The following is a 27,645-nucleotide window of genomic DNA, read 5'->3' on the forward strand; positions in this document are numbered from 1 at the left end:
GACTTGTGGCAGGCTTTGGGGCCTTGCTCTGGGCCAATGCTGCTTGGGTGGGCTTTTACCCACAAGGGGACGGATAACTTTGGGTGCTCGATTTAGAAACTAGATTCTTTTCCTTTCCTGTATTGTTTCTTAATTGATTAAAGTTCCTTCCCATTAAAGTCTCATATGTTTTGTGTTGATGTGGCAGATGGCAGAACCTATTTAAAGCAGGCAGGTTTGAGGGGTCTGGGCTGTCTCTCTCCCTGCCCTGTAACAATTCCACAGGCTTGACTGCTATCTGTCTTACTGGAGATCATTGCCCTGTATTCTTTGGAGCAAACAGGACAGCACAGCTCTCAAAGGTATGTAAGAGAGCAATCGTGGCAGACTTTTTAAAATTAGTCTATCCCCAGCACCTCATGCATGCACAGCCAGTTACAGACTGGGTGGTCAACATATTTATTTTGATTAATTGAATGTATATTTTATTTGTTTTGTTTTGTTTCTCTGCTTTCACACAATCAGTTTTCTGGGAGGATGTTGGTTGTTCATTACTGATGGAGGACAGGAATAGAAAAAAAACTGAAAAAAAGATTCTGGTGCCACAAGACCAGAAACTCACAAGGAGGTGGGGGTAGAAGGGATTAGCATAGCCAAGGACACAGCTATGGAAACCAAGATCCTTAGGTGCCAAAGCCTAGATTACAAAGCATAAAATCCTAGTAGGTATCAGACTGCTGTAGGGAGTATCTAGAGCAAGGGTAAAGATATGGAGATTGAGCCCATTGTGGAATCTCTTGTCCGTTTCAGATTCTGCAGTTATCCAAAATCAGCAACTAACAGAAGGCTCACAAGGATTGAGCCCCTCCCAAGCAGAAGAGGACTATATCAGTACAGTCTCTGCCCTGGCATGAGGCAGCAGTCCTTCTGTTACAGAGAAGCCCCAACATATGTATACAGAAGTAAAATCATGTGCCATACACTAGGTTTAATCCAATTATTTACACTTATCAAACTGGTGGTAATATTTAACGGAAAAAGGCTACTTAAATTCAAGGCCGGAAAAAAACTGAAAGAATTCAGGTTAGGGATTAAACCACTGAAGTTCATGGTTGAGGCCACGTTTGGGTCAAAACCACACCCACAAGAGCCATATGCGCGGGAAAAAAAAACAGACTTTTCAAGACGTGAAACAAAGAGTTTCACTGCGAGTCCTGCAGACCTAGTGCACTTTATGGTGACCAACGCAAGAAAAATTACTTTGGGCTGGTCAACCACGGGTGAAACTTGCAAACCACGTTGGGCACCAAGCTGTTATAGAGCAGCCCCGATATTGAACGGGTTCCTGGCTGTGGGTCCTCACTCGCGCGCTTAAAAGGGACTTATGAATACTCCACTACAAGCACACACAAAAGGTTAATAAGAGGTTTATTTACAAGGGAAAAGGAAATAAGGAAAATGTACAACTCAGGGAGAAAATAGGGAAATAAAGTCTTTAATGCATCCTACCCGATCCCAACACCTGGAAACCCAAAGTCACTCTCAGAGATGGCCAGACACTGCGAGCTGGCCGAGAGCCAAAATGGGGATCCCCCAAAGCCCACGTGTCTGCCTTTTATATCCGCCTGGCTGCTTACCCCCACCCTCAGATCCCAGCTACCTTCCCTTTGGTGGTGATGGGATTTGGAGTTTCCAGTGTCTTTGGCTTTGGCCTGGGGTGGGGGTGGAGTCCACAAAGCCTGTATGAAATTAGCTTTAGGACATCCTTTTCCCCCTAACACTTCTGCCCACCTGTGGCTATGCAGGCGCTTTCTGCAGGGCAGCAGCTTCCTGCCTGCCCATGACCTGTACCATGCCGGGACTACTCTTCACTGACCTCCCTCAGTGGGAGAGGCAGCTCTCCTCAAGGCCGCCCGCCTGCAACCATGCTGAGAGGCCTCTCTCAGCAAACCTGTCCCTTTTGGGGCAGCTCTTCCTGCCCGCTTGCATCTATGCAAGTGCCTTTTACTCTTCTGTACCTTTCCTTAATAAATCTGCTCTTTAACTAACTGCCCCATGAAGAAACTTGCCTGGGAAACTCGCTGCGTGTTGCTGAAAGGGAAGCTCTGGGGAAACCTTTCCCAGAGTGAACCCTAAGGACCAGGCACTCCAAACCCACTGACTCCAAAACCACAACAGTTATGGCAACATAAACAAATTGGGCAATAGCTGCAATTCTCACTCATTCAATTCTGAAAGCTTTCCCTTTTGAGAGTTTTCTCCCACTTAAGGAATAGGTCTGGATTATAAACAAATGAAACAGTAAAAAAGTGCATTTCCTCTGCATTTTTGGAGAACAGAATTAAGGTAATATAAATCTATGGAAAATTTAGAATGCTTCCATGTTCCAAACCTTATCGTATTCTTTTGTTGATTAAATTCAGGATGGGGAAAATTACTTAGACTAAGAAATGATTCAAATAAATGTTCATTGTATCTACGGCCATTGCTAACTGTAGTGGCTGGGTAGGGTAGGCTGGTACAAGAAATTCCCTTTAATTCAAACATTCTCCACAAGCCTGTGTGGTCTTGTTACAAATGTCACTGTAAATTCTAAGTGCACTTGTAAGTGCATGCCCTGTGACACTAGTCACTTAGTATTTGAAAGGTCCATACAGGAGGCCAGAATGCAAAAGCCTACCAGGAAGCCCACCTGGGGGGGCAGGAATGCGGAAACCTGCCTGGAGGACTCAGACAATGAGCCTCCCCCCTCCCCCTACGGGTCTCTTCTCAGACAAAGAACCTCTACCTGCCCCTCGAACCTTATCTTGCCCTACAAACCCCCCCCCCCAGCCCTACGAACCCATCTTCCCACCTGACCCCTCCTTACCCTATAAAACCCTGCTTCCCCCTAACAATGTGCGTGGCTTCACTGACCCCCAACTTGGCTGTGTAGGTCCTCCTGGGGCGCAATAAACTTTCCTTCCCTTTGAGAAATTTAGCCTGGCTCTCCTTTTCTTTACCACGCCGAACCTTTCAAGTGACATCTTTTTCCCTAGCAGGTTATCCCAATGGCCCAATGAGCACCAGGAAAAGCAGTTGCTGGCCGAAGGGCAGACCCCTTGGACCTAGGCACAGCCCACCCATAAGGAGCTAAGCTGCTGCTCTCCTTCTACCTCCAGTGCTTACCCTTTAAATATCTCCTCCTAACTCTTGTGAGGAGCCAGGCTAAATTCTCTCCTCACCCCTCTGTCCACCTCCTGCATGAGTCTTTACTAAAGCCTTGTTTGCTGAGCTTTTTGGTAAATTCTTTCCCTACAGGGTAAAGGACCCTCTCTTTTGGGTAGGGCTTGCTTTCAATGTGTTTAAACTGTTTTACTTTAGAGACTGCTCATCCTTATACATTTTCCTGAAGTTCTGTATCATTGTGTACTTTGATAAAAGTGAAAAAACATACTGGGTATGTTAGTATATTTTAAATTTATAGTGGATCTGAGAGAAATGTATACTAATTTGCAATACCTGGACACAAGTATGTTTTCTTATGTTTTGATTCTTAGCAACCTCAGGAACTGGAGAACTTGGAACTTCCCTTTGATCAATATGTCAGTAACAGGATTTAATCCCCTTTTCCAGTTACTGTAATGTGAGCAAAGGGTTGAAACACTTAGACTGTGTGCCTCCAGGCTGTATTTAGATTGTCTGCTTTATCACATCAAAGGAATGCAAAATGGTAGATGTCCAAGGTCACAAAGATTCCACTTGAGACCAACCTCAACAAACTGAAATAATTGGGGGCAGTATTGGGGCCAGCCATGAAGACTGAAGTGATGAAGACCTTAATTTTTGTCTTATTCTTGCCTTTTGGGCTCGTGAGTCAAAAGATTGAGTCATATGGCTTCTTTTACCTCACTAAGTCATCTTCTGACTGTTCTCCATTATTTAGTTCTGCATGAAGAAGACAACTATTGTCACCTTCACCTCTTCAGCATAAATAAGTTTTACAGATAGCAGGGATTTAGGCTATATCTTGTATCTGTGATATAGTCTATAATCAGTCAGTATCTCTAGACACTAATGGCTTCAGCCTGGACATAGGATTTGTATTTTGCACACTGTGCTCTTTTGCCCTCTGGTGGATGTAGAAACATCTCCAATCTTAGCAGAGAATTAAAGGCTCCCCCTGGCTGTAGGAGTTTTCAAGGTATTTCCATTTGGATAGGCAGGGATAGAAGAGGAATCTTTTTTTTTTTTTGATCTACAGCCTGAGGAATAAAGATGTCAAAAGTTGCCCTAAAGGAGATCCTTGAAAACACAAACAAATAAACAAAACAAAAAAAACAGTACCTGTGAAACAAGGGTATTTTGCCTTAGCAAAAATTTATAATTTCCTGAGAAATTAAGAAGCAGTTAAGAGTTCAAAAACTGAAATATTTATCCACAAATAATAAGGTTATTGATACTATTTGATTATTTGGCAGGAAAGCACAAAGGAGAGGATTGAATTCATAGCATCAGTCACATGGGGAGCAGTATCATTTCTGGGATACCCAGAGTTCACCTACCCGTAGTAACCCATATTACCGGTAAACATTAAAGAAAAAAAAATCTTCAAGGGTCTCATGTGGACTATCATACTTTATATGCTTGGGATATTGAAATTTTCAAGGCAAGGTTTGTTTATTTTATTTCATGGAATGAATGCATCTGGCAGTCCCTTTACTATACTCAATGATTTGTGTCTCTGGCATTATTCACTACTAAGTGGACAGACATATTTCCAGAAGTGTGATCGCTAAAATAAATAATTTTGAAACATTTGGAATCTGTAAATTCCAATCCTCAGCTCTTATAAAATGTACAGAATTGTATAAGCAAATACAGGGGCCTATGATGGGTATTAAGACATAGTTCCTACATCATCGATTATACTATCATGGAAGAGATGGATACTAACAAACAGCACTAAATATATTGTGTGTATTTTGTCTTATATATTTGCCAACACTCCTAGCTCCACAGTTTGGGGATAATACTACCACCTCCGCTTAGGTGAGAATCCTATACTCATTTTCTCTTATTCCTAACAATACACTTTTTTTTTTAACAATCCATGTTATAGGGTCTCAGATTTAGAAGTGACTATTACAATAAGTAGCCCCTTATACCCTAACTCTATTCATTTTGGGGGAAAAATTGAATTTTTAAGGGGGTGAGAGGGAAGAAGATGTATAAGCAATAAATTCCCTCCTTTTCCCTTTCACCAATAAGTTTCCAGTGGCGTTCTTGTGAACAGCAAGCAAAATACTCGTAATTCCTGCCCGGAAGTAACAGCTGCCATTTGTAAGCCTCAGTAGCTCTGCCAGCTCCTCACCTCCTCTTGCTGCCGCATGTACTCTCTCTCCCTGGAGCAGCTCCACACATATCTGAAGACCAGATATTTCAGTTTGTTTTAAAACTACTTCTAGATGACAAGTCAAGGTGTAACAGGGAAACTCCCTGAGATCTGTGCCACCATAGATATGGTGGAATAAAAATTAAAAGGGGGGATTGTAACAGGGTGGTCCCCAGGAAAGAGGGAGGTTCCCTGCCCCTCCCAAGGGAGGGTGGAGCTGGGCAGGGAGAGGAGAAGCTGCAGAAGAGACTGAGGAAGGAAGGAAGTAGGATGGAGCCAGGAGACCTGGAGGAGGCGCATGGAGCCTAGAGACACGTGAAGAAACTGCGCTTGTCTTTTGGTCCTGGACTGGGTGACACAGATGTGGGTGAGACCCATGGGGAGGTGTCAATGGCAACTTTTATCTTGATGTTGATTTTGCTCTTTTCCTTCTGGGCTTGTCTGGTTGTTTCTGACCCTGTTCTGTGGGTCCCCACTGGAAGGTGCTTTAGACTTGTGGCAGGCTTTGGGGCCTTGCTCTGGGCTGATCCCATATGAATGGACTTTTACCTGCGAGGGGACGGGTAACTTTGGGTGCTTGATTTAGAAACTAGATTCTTTGCCTTTCCTGTATTGCTTCCTAATTGTATTAAAGTTCCTTCCCATTAAAGTCTCATATGTTTTGTGTTGATGCGGCAGATGGCAGAACCCATTTAGAATAGGCAGGTTTGCAGGGTTTGGGCTGCCCCTCTCCCTGTCCTATAACAAAGGTAGAGGGTTTTTTCCCTGATGTTTTCAAAGCTCCCCAGCCCAAAAATAAAAAGTTAAATTAAGGAGATAAGCATGGACACCTCCAAATAACATGTTCTGACTATTCATCTCTGATATGCTGAGCCCAGAGGCAGGGCACACGGCTCCTGGTTCTTTGACTCAGCCTGAGCATTTGCACCAGGTTAAAATATATTATAAAAACCATCTGCATTATCTAGCAGGCATAAGACAATGCTTGCTTTGTCATCAGCTTGTCTTCAAATATGTGACATTAACCCCTCAGTGAGATATTGTTATAGGGCAACCCCAATATAAAATAAAACGGGTTGCCTGGCTGTGGGTCCTCACCCACGCGCTTAAAAGGGACTTATGAATACTCCACTACAGGCACACACAAAAGGTTAATAAAAGGTTTATTTACAAGGGAAAAGGAAATAAGAAAAATGTACAACTCAGGGAGAAAATAGGGAAATAAAATCTTTAATGCATCCTACCCGATCCGCCGACCTGGAAACCCAAAGGCAGGAGAGCTGGCCGAGTTCTGCGAGCTGGCGGAGAGCCAAAATGGGGGATTCCCCTCCAAAGCCCACCACACCTGGCTGCTTAACCCCACCCTCAGGTCCCAGCCACCTTCCCTTTGGTGGTGATGGGATTTGGAGTTCCCAGTGTCTTTGGCTTTGGCCTGGAGTGGAGGGTGGAGTCCACAAAGCCTGTATGGAATTAGCTTTAGGACATCCTTTTCCCCCCAACAATATCACCCTTCCTTACATATGTCCACATGCTTACTAATGAAAAAGGTCAGAGGCAAGAAACTAGTATTGAGCGAAGGAAGATTACATCCTCTTTTTGAAAATTAAAGGAAATGTCCTTGGTTTTCTATATATTAATCATCCCTTACCTTCATACTCCATTTTGAATCACATTAAAACTATTTGCATGGTGTGTGTCTCTCGTATATGTGCATATGTGTAGTATATGTGCTTATGTACAAACTATATGTGTAAGTCTATGTTATATGCCTACATGATTTTAACTGCTGAATATGTTTTACAAAGCTCATATGTATATGATTTATTTTATTACTTTAGGCATTAAACAAACAAAATCTAGTAATTTTTTTTCACATTGATGGCTGATGGACTGAAACTCTTTATTAGAATTTTTGTTTCCAAGCATTCATTTGCTTATTAAAAATGTTCAAAAGTGTTAAGAAGGTAAAAAATTACAGAACTGTCTCTAGTGACCTGGGAAATGGAGCGAGATTTGCTAGTAAAATATTAGAATATATATAAGAAAGATTCTAATATGGAGATGGAACTCTACCACAAAAAAGATGGACAAAGGACTTTGAAGAAGGTAACCTACTATAAATGAGAAAAAAACTTAACAAATATGAAGGAATTATGAGGTGTCAACCCCGAGAGAGATATATCAATCATGACACAGTAAATATGTTCTAACACCAGGCACTATGATAAACTTGGATAATGTTCTCACCATAGTTTTATCTTTTATGCTGATGTAAGTAAGCATATATTTCTAAAATAAAACAGTTCTTACGTACAATTAGCATTCTCAAGGATCATCACTGTGTCACAGGGTGAGCTTTAAACAGAGTAAGATTTCCAGCCTCCCTGGTGGCCTAGTGGTTAAGTCTCAGAGCTATCACCACAACGGCCCCTCATGACTGCCTGAGTTCTACCCCTGCCAGGTTGCTGACCCACGTATGGTGCAACAGCCCTCTCCTTCTTGCCAGCTGCTCCCCTTAGCAGTGTATTTTAGTAAATCTGCCTTTTCTGCTCCCCACTCTGTCTCTGGTGAATCTTCTCAACCCCTGCACCTCTGGGCTGCACCCCAGGTCTTCTACACAAAAATAAAAATAAAATCTTCAAAAAAAATAAACAGTAAGTTTTCATCTTCTGTATTAGTAACCCTTAGGATTGACTATGCATTACACACACACACACACACACAGGCCAGTACAGTGGCTTATCAAGGACATAAATTTCTTTTAAATTCTTTCTCTACTGGCCTCAAATCTATTTTCCATCTTTTGGAGTTATTTTGGTTCCAGATCTACCCTTCATCTGCACAGCCTAGCCATGAGAAAGACAGAGAGGGAAGTTGAAGGGAATGTCCCCTAACTTGAAGAAACTACCTGGAAGTGATAGACTTCACTTCCACCATCTGCCTTTGCTGAGCACTTGGTCTTATGATGAAACCTAGCAAGAGAAGCTAAGAAAGTCCATGTTTATCTATCTAGGCATGTGCTAAGCTGAGATTCAGGGTATTAATTTTTTAGGAAGAAAGGGAGAAAATTTGGAATAGCCAGCAGTGTCATCCACTCTCTGTAAGAGATAATTTATGTTCTCAAGTTTATTTTAGCATTAATTTAATTTAGCCTCTAGACATGTGTCTAAGAAAATATTGTGAAATGTGATCTTTAAAAGTGCATAATACAAAATAAAATATGTAACTTAAATACATGATTCATAAATTATGTTGACATTTTCATATCATTAAGATATGCTGAGGGCCTCCCTGGTGGTGCAAGGGGTTAAGATGCAGCACTGTGGAGCTGTCTGTGGCCACTGCAGCATGAGTTCGATCCCCGGCCAGGGAGCTGCCCACGTGGTACAGCAGACCTCTCCTGGCTCACCTGCTGCTCCCCTCAGCAGTGTGTTTCAGTCAATCTGCCTGTTCTGTTCCCCACTCTGTCTCTGGTGGACCCTCTTACCCCCAACACCTCTGGCCTATATCCCAGTTCTTGTATGCATAAATAAATCTTTTTAAAAAAATATGTTTTAATCAGCATCCTGAAAGGGTTTATTGATTCTATTCTTATGACTGAATTGAACACAGTTTTCCATGACAAACACAAATGTTAACTGGTCATGTATGACTGGCTGATTCAGGCTATTATCAGGCACACTTCTGTTTATCATAAATGCTACAGAAGTGAGGTAGTCTCTGGCATTGTTTAGCAAAAGCACATACAGGTGCACTTTATAACAGCTCTATTTATAATTTTAAAATCTGTCAAATACATAATAGTAAATATTATCTTTCATTGTACCACATTTTTTGGCTCTAAGGTTTGAAAAATACTTATGAGCAACATTTTTCGTAGGGTTCATAAATTATTCTGTACTAGTTTTGCCCTTCATTGCAATTTGCAAAAGTAATTTGAAAAACAGCTACTGTGCCATACCTAAAATAATGTAAAGCATATAAAGTAAATTTATGTTAATTATTATAAAAAAGGATAAAAATTCAAATAATATTTTGAATAAAAGTATTAATTTTAATTATTTCCAAGTAAATAAGAAAATTTAATACTTGTATAGAACTTTAATATGTATGTCTTCATATTGTTCCTCAATAATTCTTTTTTAATTTTAGAGGAAAATAAGTCATCCATTTTAATTGTTAGATTTGCCAGGAAATTCATAAAGGATAAACAAAATATTAATAAATGCTTTCATTAGTCACCACGAAGAATGCTCCAAATAATAAATTTTATGAGTACCTCATGATATGGAAAAATAATTCATAGAGGTCAATGGAAATAAAAACTTCAAAATGTACATACAGAGGTCATTCTAATTTTCTTTTATTCCTATATGAGAAATCACTTTATAAATTTCCTCTAGTGACTGTCTTAAAATGTCTTCTAAAAATACACTATTCAGTAGGTTGGCATGAAATTTACTAGAACTCTAAGAGGAACATTTCTCATCCACATTTCTAAGCTGTGACACAGCAATGACAATGAATCACATCTTGTGACACCATTAAACACTGGAGAGCCAATGGGGAAAAAAAAGGAATGCAATTGTTTCTTTTCCCAAAGGTTTGATACCTGTGGGATAAGATTCTAGTGGGATGTCATTATTATCATTTGTTCCTAATAAGATGTTAGCAGTAATAATCCAGTATATAAAATCACCATATCAAATTAACTGAGCTCAACATAGCATCAACTTCACAGAGATCAGGACCAGTGACTCAGTATTATTGCTACGGACACTTTTGGGCTTAAACCACCTGAGTACCAAGGAGTCCTGCAAGGTTAGTGCTCAGAACGATCCTATGTTTATTAAATATAATCTTCATACATTGCTACTACACCGAATAAAGTATTACACCAGTTGACAGACACGGTATATACAGTGCTATGTCTATATATCTATGCTTATATGTATACATACGCAAACACATATACCTGTACACATATAAACTGAAGAAAAGAGAACCAAAATAACAGGAGTAATGCTCATTGTGTAGACTTAAAAACTCTAAAACTGAAGTTTTCATTGAAAGTGTTGCAAATTATCTCAATTACAGGGTTTTTAAGTCTAATATTCCTTGACTTCTTCAAACAATCATTATTCCAGAAGCACAAAAAAATCAACTGTTCCTTGTATTATGAATCTCTTCTTTGGATAAATAAATAATGATCTCCACAAAATTACCTTTCTAGACACACATGCACACACAGTGTTTATACAGTCACACGAAGGCACACTCATTTTTGCTTTTTTGAACTTAGAACCTGCTGAGAGCATAATGGACCCTGGAAATCACACCACAGTGACTGAGTTCTTCCTGGCTGGACTAACAGGACGTCCTGAACTCCAGCTACCTCTCTTCCTCCTCTTCCTAGGAATCTATGTGGTCACGGTGGTTGGAAACCTGGGCATGATCACACTGATAGGGTTCAGTTCTCACCTGCACACCCCCATGTACTATTTCCTCAGCAGCCTGTCCTTCATTGATTTTTCTCAATCCACTATTGTTACCCCTAAAATGTTGGTGAACTTTGTGACAGAAAAGAACATCATCTCCTACCCTGAATGCATGATTCAGCTTTATTTCTTCATCATTTTTGCTATTGCAGAGTGTCACATGTTGGCTGTAATGGCCTATGACCGCTATGTTGCCATCTGTAAACCCTTGCTTTATAATGTCATCATGACTCCTCAGATCTGCTTCCTGCTCACAATGGGAGTTTATATTTTGGGCATCATTGGGTCAACAATCCACACAGGCTTTATGTTGAGACTCCTATTTTGCAAGGTCGATGTTGTTAATCATTATTTCTGTGACCTTTTTCCACTCCTGGAGCTATCCTGTTCCAGCATCTACATCAATGAATTACTGGTTCTAGTCTTGAGTGCATTTAACATCCTGTTTCCTGCCTTAACCATCCTTGCCTCCTACATCTTCATCCTCTCAAGCATCCTCCGTATCCGTTCCACTGAGGGCAGGTCCAAAGCCTTCAGTACCTGCAGTTCCCACATCTCAGCTGTTTCTATTTTCTTTGGATCTGGTGCATTCATGTACTTGCAGCCATCTTCAGTGAGCTCCATGGATCAAGGCAAAGTGTCTTCTATATTTTATACTATCATTGTACCTATGCTGAATCCCATGATCTACAGTCTGCGTAATAAGGATGTCAAGTATGCCATGAAGAAAATTCTGGACTGTAGCAAAAATTAGTGAAAAAATAAGTATCAAAATGTTGTATCAGACAGAGACTTTAGTTTGATATGTCATGTCAGTTTTGTAGTCAAATATTGGAAATTCAGTAGTATTTCACTTTATAGAACATCTTCAAAATGTCAATGAGGTTGCTTCCTTTGGACTATTAGTGACCAGGCATACAGAAATTCTAAGAAATGCAAAACTAATTGGGATTTAAGCAACAATAATTTTTGAGACAATACAAACAGTAAGACAGGCATGATAATATGTTAAAGATACTAATGATGACAGTCAGCTGTATTATACAGCTTTTGTGAAATATCAAGAACTATTTCTTATACTTTTAATAGATGACATTATTTATTCTCTTCAGTATTCCCTCAGGGAAAGATCTCCTATCTTTTCCCTTTTTACAGAAGTTGATATTGGTGCTTATTTAGTTTGAGAAAACAGGTAAGATCCTAAAATAAATGATCAAACTTAGTGGGTTTTATTCATTACACTATGACACAGGGTAACTCTGGGTGGGTCTAAGGCCTTTCTGAAAATTTCCTACAACAGAATAGTTATCTACAAGACTATATTGCTTTCCTCTAGATATTTAACACCATTTTAATTTTATATGTGTAGGGTAAATGAAGACGGTTAGGCTTTTATACCATTAACTTTTGTGGCTATCACTAGAAGCCTTGAATGCAGAAGGCACTTGGGAGCGTGGGCACCAGGCATGCATGCCTGATTGTGGAGTATGGTGTGTGTGTATCTGGTCCTAGATGCTGAGGCTATAAGGGTGGCATCGCTCAGAGACAGAAAAGGGCTAACACAGAACAGCTACAAGAGGCCAAGCAGTGGCTACGAGCAGAATACACTACAAAAGAACATCAGAGAGAGCCGAAAGAGTAAAGATGCCAGGGTCCTGGGAGGCCTGACAGCCACCCGACACCCCCAAGCTCCCTGCCTTGCCAGCCTGCAGATTTGCCCCAAAACAATGGCACAGAAAGTATATTAAAGCCTGAAAAAGCCACTGACAGCTCCAGGATCCTCCTTTATCCATCTGCCTGAAACAATAAGAGAACCAGCCCTGTGCATGTGGGAACTACATTACAATACAATGAAAATAATTAAAATCTTTCAAGCGTGTTCATCAAAGCAAAATAAAGAAGAAAACATGGTAGACATACAAATTACTATACTTGACAGCAATGTTTTGTATAAAAGCAACACAAACCACATTGTTTCATCATCGGGCCAGGAATGTTATCAATATTTATGAAGTAATTGCTCATGTAAGCTAGAATTATGCTGAGACAAAACACCTTCCTTGCTTCATGACCTTTTCACTCATAATTTACAAATAGTTGCCATAGTGTTTCTATTTTAACTTTGAAAAGTCTCTTCTTGACTTTCTGGACATTTAATATCTTATAACATTTAATTCACATGAATTATAAATATTCAACTGTCTGCTTTCTCTTCCCAAGTCACATCACCCTACTTATTAGTTATTGCCAGGATAACCCCTTTGGATACTGTGATATAAAGAAGATGCAGTTTCTCTACACTCTCTAATTCCAAGGCTCTTACATCTTCACCACCCTTGTGTTCTCTTATCTATTTATTCATTATAGTCAGCTATTCATTTCCAAAGTGTTTTCATACTGATTATAGGACTTACATTTCATCAGTCCTATAAAGTAAAGGAAAATATTGAAAATTACAGGGCCTGTCTAAGATTTGATACCGAGTCTGAGCCCTGTATGTCAGACACAGTGGAAAAATAAACTGTCCCGTTTACAGGCATTTGAATAACTTGGGCTTGAGCTTATAAAGAAAATACCCAATAGGGTGAAAGGTCATTAGCTCATTAAAAGGAGAGGAAAAAAAACCTATGCAGTTTCTCTGCATATCATGTCTGATTTGAGTAATATGACCAAGGGACACAGATTAAAGTGCAAACAGAAGATGTCTCATAATCCTCACTGGTCACTGTTAAATGTCTCTCCTTATCACAGTGAAGGGATTTCTCAGTGTTTTAAGTAGGGCAGAGACACAGTTTTGCATGTTACTATTAACACACTTAAGTTGGTGTAGAAGATGGATGGTAAGAAAAGACAGCTGAATTCAAGGAGACCATTCTGTTATTCTAAACAAGTAACTGCACAACAGACATTGTGGTATCCAAATGAAGGAGACTTTCATGGGATGTTGGAAAAAGTGCATTGTTTAGAGAAGGTTGCATAAAAGTGAGCTGCAGTCAGAGGAAAGCATGGGGTTGAATACCAGATTCTAGCTTGGACAAGAACAGAAAATGGCTTCTATGTGTCCCTGAATAGTTATCATGATTTTTTAGTCATTTATGGAAAAGCCTATTTGTATCCTTTCCATGGCTGTCCCTAACCAAGCGCTAACTCTCTTGCTCACTTTTATTCAGGAGACTGCAGTAAAGTGAGTTGGCATTCCAGACACACAGTCTTTTCCTAGAAACATGCAGAATCCTGCAGCCAACTGCAATTCCAAAGCAAAAATAAACTCTGATGTGTGGACATAGGGAAATTTGCTTAAATATGACAGCAGAGCAGTGAAAGAGACTCTAAATAAGAGATCATCTAACACCTTGTTTTTCGAAGGATCCTTAGGACAGCATTTGGAAATCATGAGTTTGTTAAAAATGCATAATCTCAAGGCATTTCCAGTCTATAGCTTTGTCCTGGGGATGATACCTTGTTGCCACTGCTTTCTCTGTGGGTTATAGTCCTAGGACCTGCCAGCAGTAGCTCCATTGTCTACCAGAGATGAGTGACTCAGAGTTGTCATCTGGACAGGATCCAAACACTTGGGGCACCAGGCAAGCATGCAACCTCCTTTAGAGGGGATAACAGGTCACTGCAGTGATGCAATGGGAGAGCAAAATGGTGGACCCTGTGGCCTCTGGTCACAGAGGATTTGTGAATATTCCTTGCTTTGCGTTATATTACATGCCTGCCCCTCAGTGTGATGCTTTCAGGTAAGCAAAGAGGATTTCTTCCCAGGAAATCTGGGTGCTTTGAAGAGGGCACTGCCAGCGTGCAGACCTCTCCTGCTGCCCGCTGCTCCCCTCAGCAGTATATTTCGTTACTCTGCCTGTTCTGTTCCCTGCTCTGGCTTTGGTGAATTCCCTCATCCTCCCACGCTTCTGACTGTACCCAGTGCTTGTATAAATAAATTAATTAATTCAAAAAATGTTATAAAAAAAAAAAGAGGGCACTACCTTTGTGCTGAGTCCTGTGCTGGGTGAGCCCACCCCTGGGGCTCTATGAGAGCTCCGTCTGATATCGCCGCAGCCTGTGGGGCTTGTGCACTTAAGACCCATTGGTTTTATTTATTTATTTATTTATTTAAAATTTTTTTTTTAAATAATAAATTTTATTTTTATATTCCCCATACAGTTGCAACCCCCCTTTCTGATCCCAATCCCTCCCCTCCCGCCCCCCACCCCCCCAAAAGTGTCTCTGTTTCATAGTTTTTTTGTTGATTCTGATTTTCACTTTCCTATAGTTATTCATTTTCCTGGTCCCTTATTTAAGTTTTCTAGATTCTTGCTATGAGTGAGACCATCCGGTATTTTTCTTTTTCTTTTTGGCTTATTTCGCTGAGCATGATCTCTTCCAGCGCCATCCATGTTGCTGCAAATCGCATGTGTTTATCTTTTTTGAATGCTGAGTAATATTCCATGGTATATATGTACCACATCTTCTTGATCCAGTCATCTATTTTTGGGCAAGGATGTGGAGAAAAGTATTTTTTGTGTTTGTGGGAATCTAAAGTATTACAACTGCTATGAAAACGTGGTGGTTCTTCAAAGAATTAAAAAAATAGAATTACCACATTATCTAGCAATTCCACTTCTATATTTAACTGAAGGAAATGAAAATACTATGTTGAAGAGCTACCTGTACCCTCATGTGCAATGTGTCATTATTTACAATAACTCAGACATGGAACATAACTAAGGGTCCAAAATGCATGGATGCATAAAGAAGTTGTGCTATACGTATATGCATATAATGGAAGACTATATAAGTAAATACATATGTAATGCATTATTTTTAGCCACAGTAAAGTGGGAAATCCTGCCATTGTGACAACTTGCATGGGCACTTAAAGGCATTGTGCAAAGTGAAAGAAGTCAAGCAGAATAATCAAATGCTGTATGACCTGAAATAGATATGTGAAATTAATAAAATACACATAGAAAAGAGATCAGATTTGTGGGTGCCACAGGCAGGGTTACAGGGAAAGGGAATTGGTAAGGTGGTCAAAAGTCACTAATTTTACTTAGAAGATAAATAAACCCATCTATGAGCCATGGATTAAGACATGCTATATATGCACAATGAAATCACTGTAGGAAAAGATGAACTCTTGCCATTTGTGACAACATGGAGCAAACAAGGGAATTTCACTAAGTGAAATAAATAAGAAGAAAGACAAATGCTGGATGATTTCATTCATATTTGCAATGCAGAGAAAACAAAACAAAAGGAAAGGGAAAAACTGAACCAAAATATACCCTAGATATATATCTGCATAATGAGTGTTGTCAGAGGGGAGGAAGGGAGAGGTGGGGGAAAATGAGGGTGGGTGCCTATTGGTTTAGGGTAAAGGAATATGGGTGCTTTGAAGCAGGGGGCGGTGTGAGAACATACATTGGAAGAGGTGTGAATGTATTCCACTAAATCATATAGTGTTACAATCCAGTATTGCCTTAACGAAGGGGGAGAAAGAAAATAAATGCTAGGATGTAGTATATAATATAATGGATATTTAATTCTAAAAATATTTGTTTAATATGTGTGTCTCCATACTGTTCCTCAACATTTTCTGTTTTAATTGTAGAGGAAAACAAGTCATCAATTTTATCTGTTAGATTGCCAGGAAATGCTTCTAGGGCAAATAAAATATTTATAAATGTTTTCAGTCACCAAGATAAATGCTGATAGTACTGAGTTTCATAAGTACTCAAGATATTGAAATATAATTTACAAGGATCAATGGAAATAAAAACTGAAAAATCTACATTCATAGATCATTTTCCTGAATTTCCTGTATTCTAGGGAAAATCACTTTATAAATTTCCTTTAGTGCATATCTTAAAAATTTCTCCCTATTTTGGGCCTCCCCTGGTGGCACAGGCGGTTGAGCGCTGGGCTACGAAGCTGCCCACAGCCTCTGCAGCGCTGGTTCGATCCCCAGCCACCTGCAAGGGTCCCACATGGCACGCAGACTTCCCACATGCCACCCGCTGCTCCCCTCAGCAGTGTACTTCGTCAGTCTGCCTGTTCTGCTCCTTGCTTGGCTCTGGTGAATTCTCTCATCCTCCTGCACTTCAGACTGTACCCCATGTTTGTATAAATAAATAAATAAATAAATCTTAAAAAAATTATATAAAAAAATTTCTCCCAATTTTACACTATTTGGTAGTTTGGCGTGAAATTCACAGGGACTCTAAGAGGATCTTTCATATCCACATATCCACTTTGTGACATCATTAAACACTGGAGAGCCAATGGGGAAAAAGGGAGATTCTAATTGTTTCTTTTCCCAGGAGTTGATGCATGTGGGATAAGATTCCAGTGAGATGTCATTATCATTATTTGCTCCTAGTCCCACTTTTAGCATCAACACCCAGAGTATAAATTCATCATATCATACCACCAACCTTTGCAGAGCATCATTGGCTTCACAGAGACTTGAACCAGTGACTCAATATTATTGCTGTGAATGCTTTTAGGCTATGATCGCCTCAGCACCAAGGAGTTTCACAAGGTTAGTGCTAAGAATGATCCTATGTTTATGAGTTATAAAAATCATACATTACTACTACACTAAGATAAAAATATTATGTCAATCGATATCTATGGCAGTAATATATACGTATCTAAAATTTTAGAGAGAAGAGTCCATAAAAACAACAGGAGCAATGTATTGCCTTAAGAAACCCCAAAATTGCTGTATTCTTTGAAAGTGTTGCAAAATATCCCAATTATACAGTTTTTAAGTCTATAATTCCTTCTGTTGTTCAACCAGAAACATTAGGTATCCCAGAAACACAAAGTAATCAAGTGATTTCTGTATTAATTTCTTCATTGGTGAAATAATGATCTTCCCAAAATTACCTTTCTAGACACACACTCACACACAGTGTTTATAGAGTCACACACAGGCACACTCATTTTGGCTTTTTTGAACTTAGAACCTGCTGAGAGGATAATGGACTCTGGAAATCACACCACAGTGACTGAGTTCTTCCTGGCTGGACTAACAGGACGTCCTGAACTCCAGCTACCTCTCTTCCTCCTCTTCCTAGGAATCTATGTGGTCACAGTGGTTGGAAACCTGGGCATGATCACGCTGATAGGGTTCAGTTCTCACCTGCACACCCCCATGTACTATTTCCTCAGCAGCCTGTCCTTCATTGATTTCTGCCAATCTACTACTGTTACCCCCAAAATGCTGGTGAACTTCGTGGCAGAGAAGAACATCATCTCCTACCCTGAATGCATGACTCAACTCTATTTCTTCATCATTTTTGCTATTGCAGAAAGTCACATGTTGGCTGTAATGGCCTATGACCGATATGTTGCCATCTGTAAACCCTTGCTTTATAATGTCATCATGACTCCTCAGATCTGTTTCTGGCTCTCAGCTGGAGTTTATATTTTGGGCATCATTGGGTCAACAATCCACACAGGCTTTATGATGAGACTCCTTTTCTGCAAGGTTGATGTAGTTAATCATTATTTCTGTGACCTCTTTCCACTCCTGGAGCTATCCTGTTCCAGCATCTACATCAATGAATTACTGGTTCTAGTCTTGAGTGCATTTAACATCCTGTTTCCTGCCTTAACCATCCTTGCCTCCTACATTTTCATCCTCTCGAGCATCCTCCGTATCCGTTCCACTGAGGGCAGGTCCAAAGCCTTCAGCACCTGCAGTTCCCACCTCTCAGCTGTTTCTATTTTCTCTGGATCTGCAGCCTTCATGTACCTACAACCATCCTCAGTGAGCTCCATGGATCAAGGCAAAGTGTCTTCTATGTTTTATACTATCATTGTACCTATGCTGAACCCTATGATCTATAGTCTGCGGAATAAGGACGTTAAATTAGCCCTGAAAAAAATTCTGGACTGCAACAAACATTCATGAATAGAATCAATGTCAATATCATATCAACACAGACTTTGTTTTGCTGATATATATATATATATATATATATATCTATATGATGTATCAGGTTTATTGTTCAAAATTGGGAAATCAACGGCATTTCCCTTTAAGCATATCTTCAAAATTCTTAGGAACACTCCTTTGACTATATGAATTATAGTCATATGTTCTAAAAATACTAGAAACAAAAGATTTTGCATTAAAAGCAAACATTATTAATTTTAAAACAATATAAACAGTAAGAAAAATGATGATAATACTGTACTATTTTATATAGATTTTGTGAAATATCGAGCAGTAAGTCCTGTACTCTGAATACATAACTTCATTTAATAAAAACTAGTCTTCAGGCAAGCTTTACTATTATTTCTCTTTTAAAGATGAAGAAACTTTCTTATTTAGTATGATAAAATAGGCAGAGGTGCACACACATACACACACACAACATGAAAGCAAGAGAGTTTTTTCTCATTGAACTATGCCCCAGGTAGTTGTGGGTGGATCACAAGACTTTCTGAGAATTTCCTCTACATAGCAAACATCCCTACTTATGGTGGGACTGTTGGTTTCCTCTACATATTTTAATGATTCTGTTACTTTCTATTTCATATGCTTCAATGGAAATAATAAAATCTTTGAAAACTGTGCTCATCAAAGCAAAATAAAGGATACATAATTGACAGTCTAATTATTATTATTGACAACAGTGATCTGTATAAAGCAATTGTTTTATCTTTAGACCTCTAATGCTACCTTGATTTATGAAGCAGCCTCTCATGTAAGCTAGAATTCTGCTGAGTCACATCACTGTCATTGGTTCATGATTTTTTGCCTCATAATTTACAAATAGTTGCCACATTGTTTCTATTTTAATGTTGAAACATCTCTTCTTGACTTTCTGAACATTTGACATCTTATAACATTTAATTCACATGATATTACAAATGTTCAATTGTCTTCTTTCTCTTCCCAAATCACAACACCCTACTTATTAGTTACTGCCAAGATAACCCTTTTGGATATTGTGATATAATTTTCAGCTGATAAAGAAACTGCAGTGATTCTTTACAGTTTCCAATTCTAGAGCAAAAGAATACCTACGCCGTCACCACCCTTGTGTTCCATTATCTAGTTATTGATTGTAGCAGATACTCATTTCCAAAGAGTTTTCACACTTATTATAGGACTTAAATTTCATCAGTCCTATAAAAGAAAATGATGAAAATTACAGAGCCTGTCTTAAACATGATACCAAGTCCAAGCACTGAATGGCAGACATATGGCCAACAAAAAGTGTCCTGGTTGTGAATACTTGAATTAGTGGGACTTGACCCCATAAAACAAATACTAAGTGAAAGACCAATGTCTCATTGAAAGGAGGGGAAAAAACCTGTGCAGTTCCTGCATAGCACGTCTGATTTGGAGTAATATGCCCAAGTGACACAGATAGAAGTACAGACAGACAATATCTCATAAGCTCAATTGGTCACTGTTAGATGTCACTCCTTATCACAGTGAAGGGAGTTCTCAGTGTTTTTAAGTAGTGCAGAGACAAGATGGATGGCAAGAAAGGACAGCTGAATTCAAGGAGACCATTCTGTTATTCAAGCCAGTAATGGCACATCAAACATTGTAGTGTCCAAAGGAAGGAGACTTTCATGGGACATTGGAAAAGGTCCCTTTTTCAGAGAAGGTTTAATAAAAGTGAGCTGCAGGCACAGGAAAGCATGGGGTTGAATGCCTGCTTCTAGCTTGGACAAGAATAGAAACAATGGTTTTCTATGTGTCTCTTTATAGTTGTCATGATTTTATAATAATTCATGGAAAGGTCTTTTTGTGTCCTTCCCATGGCTGTCCTTAACCAAGCTCTAACTCTCTTGCTCACCTTTATTCAGGAGACTGCAGTAAAGTGACAGTCTGCTCACCAGTAAGGTGTCATTCCAGACACCCTGTATTTTCCTATAAATGTTCAGACAATGCAATCACTGCAATTCCAAAGCTAATAAAAGAAGCTCTCTGCTTCATGGACATAGAGAATCTTGCCTATGTCTGAGAGCAGAGTAGTGGAAGAGACTAAATAAGAAATCATCTAGCACCTTGTTTTTCAAAGGGATCCCTAGACCAGCATTTGGAAATCATGACAGTTTGTTAAAAATGCATAATCCCAAGGCATGTCCAGATATGCCATGTCTGAATCTGTATCTGAACAATATCACCATATTATTCTTGTGCAGATTAAAATTTTGTGAAGTTTTGAAAAAAAGTGGATAATGTACCTTGACCCTAGGATATTGTTAATTGAGATGGGCTGTTATGCAGATATTGAGAGTCAGAAAAACAAAAACAAAAACACAAGAGACTATTTTAATGTGAGACTGTAGCTGAGAAATATGAATATATTCTATTCTTTTAGAAGCACTGAAGTGAATACCCTTAACTATACTACATAAGAGTTCCCCTATGTGCGTGTCCAAGTTACCCTGAAACATACTGCACTTGATGACTGCTTCCAATTGTTTCAGCTTTGGAAAATTAATATACAAGAAATAAGAAAGATTTGTGGTTACCAGAGGCAGGCTCAGGGGAGGGAATATTGGTCAAGTGGTCAAAAGATACTAAGTTCTAGTTCTAAGATAAATAAGTACTAGGGATGTCCCAGAGCACTAGGGATGCATGAGAGGAGAACGTACACAATGGCAGTTATTAACACCACTGTTTTATACATTTGAAAATTATTACCTAAGTAAACCCTAAATATTTTCATGGTGTAAAGCACTTTTTTCCTTTTCCCTTTTTTTTTTTTTGTATATATTATGAGATCCTGGATGCTAACTATCCTGGACATCTTAAACTTATATAAATCTGTATATTGATTATATCTCAATAAACTGGAAAAATTAAAAAAAATATTAGATTAGATATCCAAAACAGAGATGGAGCTCTATCACAAAATGAGAAGTAAAGAATCTTGAAGGAGGAGATTTGCTACAAACGAGAAAAAAAAAATGAACACATGATTTATTATGTAACATTACAGAAGGATATATTGTATCAAGGATTTTTTTTTAATAATTGAAAAGAGCAGGTAAAAATAAATGTACCCTAAGTCTAGGCATTATGACAAACACTTATATGTTCTCATATAGCGTTTGGCTTGCATCAACTCTACACAAGCATAGGTTAATTTCTACAATAAAATGTTCATTACATACAAATTTCCAAGCTGTAACCCAGCAATAACATGAATCATGTTGTGTGACACTATTAAACACTGGAGAGTCAATGGGGAAAAGGGAGATTCTTTCTAATTGTTTCTTTCCCCAAGAGTTGATACTTGTGGGATAAGATTCTAGGGGGAGGTCATTATCATTATTTGTTCCAAATAAGACTCTTAGCACCAATACCCAGAGTATAAAATTATCATATCACATTGATCAAACTTTGCAGAGGGTCATCGACTTCACAGAGATCAGGACCAGTGATTCAAATTATTACCACTTCTAAGGTTTAACCCCCTCGCACCAAGGAGTCCTGCAAGGTTAGTACTCAGAGCTATTTGCCAGCAGCATCAGGATTTGTTTTCCCCTTCAGAGAAATGGAGGAGGAAAATACACAGTGCTACACTTTTGGGCAACAAAAGGGGCATATCTGAATCCCAGTCTTTGATTTGCAAATTTTAGAGCCCTCTACTCTGACTCCTTCCCAGTGTACATGGTGGTGGACATTGTTATTTATCTCTGCCTAGTCTCACTCTAATATTCATACTCTTAATGAGCGAAGGTTCCCTTTTCAACCATCTGTCCCTTCTGAATAAAATCATGGGAAACTCTTCTTTGTTTACTCCTTCCCACTTGGGCAGTATGAGGACTTTGTTCACTTATTTTGAGCCTATGTTAACTTGTCACAAACCCTCTTTCAGAAATTGTGTTAGAAACATATTTTTTGAGAGTGGTTCTGTGTAAGGCATGGTATACTGTGTTTAGAGTCTACTACATAAGAAAAAGTCAATAATGAAAACAAAGTTAAGTGCATAAGCTCTGTAAACATAAGCAATGTATTCATGGGTATAAAATAATGGTTTGTTAGCTAGGGTTTTCACTATTAAAGTAGTTAACTAAAGAATCTAACTATTCAAAAGATTTCATAGAAAAGAGATTATGAGAGAAAGCTAAAGAAACATGATATGTAAAAATGAGTTTACCAAAGTCTCTTTTATGAAATAATCATTTCATACTTGTTGGGACATAAAAAAGAAACTTTTTAATCTTTTTACTAGATGATATGAATCTCTGAATGACAATGAAAATTTTTAAGCTTTGATTGTAGAATATTTGAAAAAAATATTGTTATTGAGGCACCATTGTTTCACCTCCTTGCTAGTTTTGAATCACAATGAAATTGCTTTGAATTTATTTTGGAGACACTGGTAATTTTAGGAAGCTAATATCAGTAAAGAATTCCAAATCTGGATCATGGTATGCATTAATGTAGATGGGAGCAACAGGAAGATATGCCAAGAACAAAAGTTAAAAATTCTAGCCATCAATACAGGAATGAAAATTTTGGTCAAATAAGAGATACAGCCAAGAGAAACTTAACAGATTAAAGTCAAAGTTACACTGACATATATTAAGTTCCTAGTAAGAGTCAGGAAATATATACTATCCACCTTGAGACCTCACTGAACTTCATACAAGAGAGAGGAGATCACTTTTTTATTTCAGATGATTGAAGAGTAAGTGTAATTATCCTAGGTCACATTACAAGTGCATGGTTGCATTGAGCTTTCAATCAACTAATATATACCTTCTATCAGAACCTGTTCGAATTATAAAAAAACATGAAGTATTGGAAATGGAACAGATGTTTAAGATGGTTTATATCTTTAAATAACATCTGCTAAGTAAGTGATTAGTCAGGCTCTGCTCAGACATTTATGACAGCAAAATTAGGGTATAATCTCATGGGTGAAATGCTCACCTTTCTGGAGAAACCAAATATTTTTTCCATAATTTCAAGCAATTTGTTTTACTACATTCTCCAGAGACATATGCAATGAGTTAAATGCCATTTAAGTAAAGGAACATTGAGTTAACTGTCAGTCTCACAAGATCATTCAATTTGTTAGCAAAATGTTAGTGATTATTCCAGCTATTCTTCATATGACAGATTTCTGGATAGTTTTTCTGAAATTGTCCAGGTTTCTATATCACTTATTATTTAGCCCAAACTGAGAACACTAACATAACTATTGCTTGAGTGTTATGCATTTCCTCTTTCTAGAATCTGCCCATTTTCTTTGCAAACATAAGCTAATGCAGTAAATGGAATGTGGAGAAACAAAACAAAGGAACTGGCAAAATCAAATTACAGTAATGAAAACTCCTAGAAATTTCAAAACAAACCCTAGAAATATGACTGCAGAACTAGGCTACTGGAGGGAGATGGAGGACAAGGGTGGGAACAAAATGGGATCAGGTACAATAGAAGGGGTACATTGACATACATTGAAGGGGTATAAACCTATATCCCTAAATCATATGCAGTATTATAAACCATTGTTGCATCACATAAACAAAGATGCAGTGGACTTAAAAAAATCCCACTGTTAACTGTATTAAGTTTTGCAGATCCCCTAATCCACATCTCCACCATCTTTCAGTTCTATAGAGAGCATGTGCAGAAGACATGATTACTAAAACAAACAAACAAACAAACAAAAAAAGACCTGCATAAATGATACCCAGTGTTGGTCTTCAAAAATCCTTCTCTTAATTTGAGGATATGAATAATTTTCTGACCACTCCCTCTTCATCTGTGTTGTCCACTGCATAGTCCAATCCAGTCCACTGTTCCCCTCACTCCACTGGTGGAATGAAAACATGACCCCAAATCTATTATGACTCCTATGGCTGCTCAGATTAAAAGGGGGGGGGGTTCCTTGGTTGTGGAAAACCTACTGAGGTATAAGTTGCCAAACAGCTATATTCCCGCTTTCTGGGGTAGTAACCCTGAAGGAAGAAAGCTGACATACACCAGGGAGCAAGAATTTCAGGGAAGATATTGGTAGTTGCTCAGTTCTTCAGGTAGCTTGAATTGGGGGTCTAGTAAGGAAAAAAAAAAACTCAGACTAACAAAACCATCTTTCACAGACCGATGTATTCTATGATCATTATTCATAGACAGCACACAGTACTATTACTTTTCTGAAAAATTCAAATTATTATGCCACTTGATGTTTGATATTAGTATGGATCTCTAGAATATAGCAGGAAAGAAGATTTCTCATAAATAATTGTGGCACAGTTCATTGCAACATTTAAAAGATTCAGAAATGATGTTTTCTCTTAAAGAGTATTACAGTATCTTAGTGTATCTAAATTATAAGGTTATTTGAGTCTGCATTTCCTTCTCTGGTTGAACCTGAAGAATTGGTTGTCCCAGAAGTAGGAAAAACTCAAATGATCTCTGGATTATGAATCTCCTCTGATGAATGATAAAGTGAATAACTTCCTCGTTGTATACACACACACAGACACACATTCATAGACTCAAAGCCATACACACAGTCCACTCATTTTCTCTTTCATAATTTAGAACCTGCTGAAAGGCTAATGGACCCTGGAAACCACACCACAGTGTCTGAGTTCATCCTGGCTGGACTCACAGGACGTCCTGAACTCCAGCTACCTCTCTTCCTCTTCTTCCTAGGAATCTATGTGGTCACAGTAGTGGGGAACTTGGGCATGATCATGCTGATAGTGCTCAGTTCTCACCTGCACACCCCCATGTACTATTTCCTCAGCAGCCTGTCCTTCATTGATTTCTGTCACTCTACTGTTATCACTCCCAAAATGCTGGTGAACTTTGTGACAGAAAAGAACATCATCCCCTACCCTGAATGTATGGCTCAGCTCTACTTCTTCCTTGTTTTTGGTATCTCAGAGTGTCACATGTTAGCTGCAATGGCATATGACCGATATGTTGCCATCTGCAAGCCTTTGCTTTATAATGTCATCATGACCCCTCGGGTCTGTTTCTGGCTCTCAGCAGGAGTTTATATTTTGGGCATCACTGGGTCAACAATCCACACAGGCTTTATGTTGAGACTCCTATTTTGCAAGGTCAATGTGGTTAACCATTATTTCTGTGACCTCCTTCCGCTCCTGGAGCTATCCTGTTCCAGCATCTACATCAATGAATTGGTGGTTCTAATCTTGAGTACATTTAATCTCCTGTTTCCTATCTTAACCATCCTTGCCTCCTACATCTTCATCCTCTCGAGCATCCTCCGTATCCGTTCCACTGAGGGCAGGTCCAAAGCCTTCAGCACCTGCAGTTCCCACATCTCAGCTGTTTCTATTTTCTTTGGATCTGCAGCCTTCATGTACCTGCAGCCATCCTCAGTGAGCAACATGGATCAAGGCAAAGTATCTTCTGTGTTTTATACCACCGTTGTGCCTATGCTGAACCCCCTGATCTACAGTCTGCGTAATAAGGATGTTAAATCTGCCCTGAAGAAAATTCTATATTGTAAAAAACATTTGTGAATAGAATATTATCACAATGTCATATCAAAAACACATCTTTGTTTTGCAGTAGGTTTATTTTGAATATTTTGCAAATTTAGCAGCACTCCCTATATACTACATCTTTAAAATTCCTTCCAGGCCTATGTTGAACCTATGTTATAGCTATCATATATAAAGAAATACTGACAAAAGTCAAAGACTTTTGAGTATTAAACCAGTTTTATCTTAATGACAGACATTACAGACATAAGCAAAACAATTATGCTGATTTTGATTGAAATAGTAGTGATGTATATTAAGATTTTATAAAATATCTAGCAAATGCCCAGCACTTTAAATATAACTTTATTTACTATTTACAGTATTCCTTTAGGGACAGTCCTATTATTAATTTCTTTCAAAAGATGAAGGAATTCATGCGTGTTTAATCTGCATAAATGAACAAGGACCCCAAATTAGGAAGAAAATGATCACGCTCAGTTAAATTGGGCCCCAGAATCCATAATTTTCCTCATTGACCGCAGGTAAGTGTGGTTATTTTAAACACCCTCAATTACCCACACAGCTGTTACTTTCCTCTCTTTACTTTTCCTCACTTTTATTTCATACTATATATAAAAAAATCAAAATCAACACTTTCATCAAAGCAGAACAAAATGACACATTGCAGAGAATCCAATTATTATACTTGATAGCAATAATTTATAAAAGCACAATATTGGCCTATCTTTATACCAGTGATTCTATAGCTATTTATGAGCAACAGCTCCTCAAATTCAAAAATCCTGCCAGCTTGTATCATTTTTGTGGGGTTCATGCTTGCTTGCGCCATAATTTATAAAGAGTTGCCATTTAATGTCATTCTTCTGTTTAAAACATTTCTCCTGTGTAGACAGAATAGAAACAATGGCCTCGAGAGGCATTTAATAGTTTTCATGATTGTATAATTATTTATGCAAAGGCCTGTTTGTGTCCTTTCCATGGCAGTCCAAGCTCTAAGTCTCTGGCTCATTTCTTTCATTCAGCCTGTGAAGTGATAGTCAGTCAGTCTGCTCACCAGTAAGGGGGCCTTCCAGACACATAGTATTTTCCTAAAAACATTTAGCAACCTGCAGCCACTGCAATTCCAAAGTTAAAAGAAGCTTCCTGATGGACAGAGGGAAACTTGCTTAAATCTAAGTGAAAAATAGTGGAAAAAATTCTAAACAAGAGATCCTCTAACACCTTGTTTCTCAAAAGGGTCCCCACAGACCAGCAATACTGGAAAAATCTACGAATTTGTTAAAAATGCCATACCTGGATTTACTAAATAGACTC

At 38.6% G+C, this 27,645-nt stretch overlaps 3 protein-coding genes across 3 annotated transcripts; all 3 read left to right on the forward strand.

Moving 5' to 3' along the window:
• Positions 1–10,672: 10,672 nt before the first annotated feature.
• On the forward strand, positions 10,673–11,605 carry LOC311182139 (olfactory receptor 8G3-like; the record flags this gene model as incomplete). Its single annotated transcript, XM_084250738.1, has 1 exon — positions 10,673–11,605. The coding sequence occupies one exon, from the start codon at positions 10,673–10,675 to the stop codon at positions 11,603–11,605; it is 933 nt and encodes a 310-aa protein (XP_084106864.1).
• Positions 11,606–17,836: 6,231 nt separating this feature from the next.
• On the forward strand, positions 17,837–18,775 carry LOC311182160 (olfactory receptor 8G3-like; the record flags this gene model as incomplete). Its single annotated transcript, XM_084250757.1, has 1 exon — positions 17,837–18,775. The coding sequence occupies exon 1, from the start codon at positions 17,840–17,842 to the stop codon at positions 18,773–18,775; it is 936 nt and encodes a 311-aa protein (XP_084106883.1). The 5' UTR covers positions 17,837–17,839.
• Positions 18,776–25,410: 6,635 nt separating this feature from the next.
• Positions 25,411–26,346, forward strand: LOC311182121 (olfactory receptor 8G3-like; the record flags this gene model as incomplete). The annotated part of the gene is made up of 1 exon (XM_084250721.1): positions 25,411–26,346. One exon carries the CDS (start codon positions 25,411–25,413, stop codon positions 26,344–26,346), a length of 936 nt encoding a protein of 311 aa, XP_084106847.1.
• Positions 26,347–27,645: the final 1,299 nt, after the last annotated feature.

This window comes from Talpa europaea (genome assembly GCF_964194135.1).
Source record: "Talpa europaea genome assembly, chromosome: 12".
In the NCBI taxonomy this organism is placed as follows: Eukaryota; Metazoa; Chordata; class Mammalia; order Eulipotyphla; family Talpidae; genus Talpa; species Talpa europaea.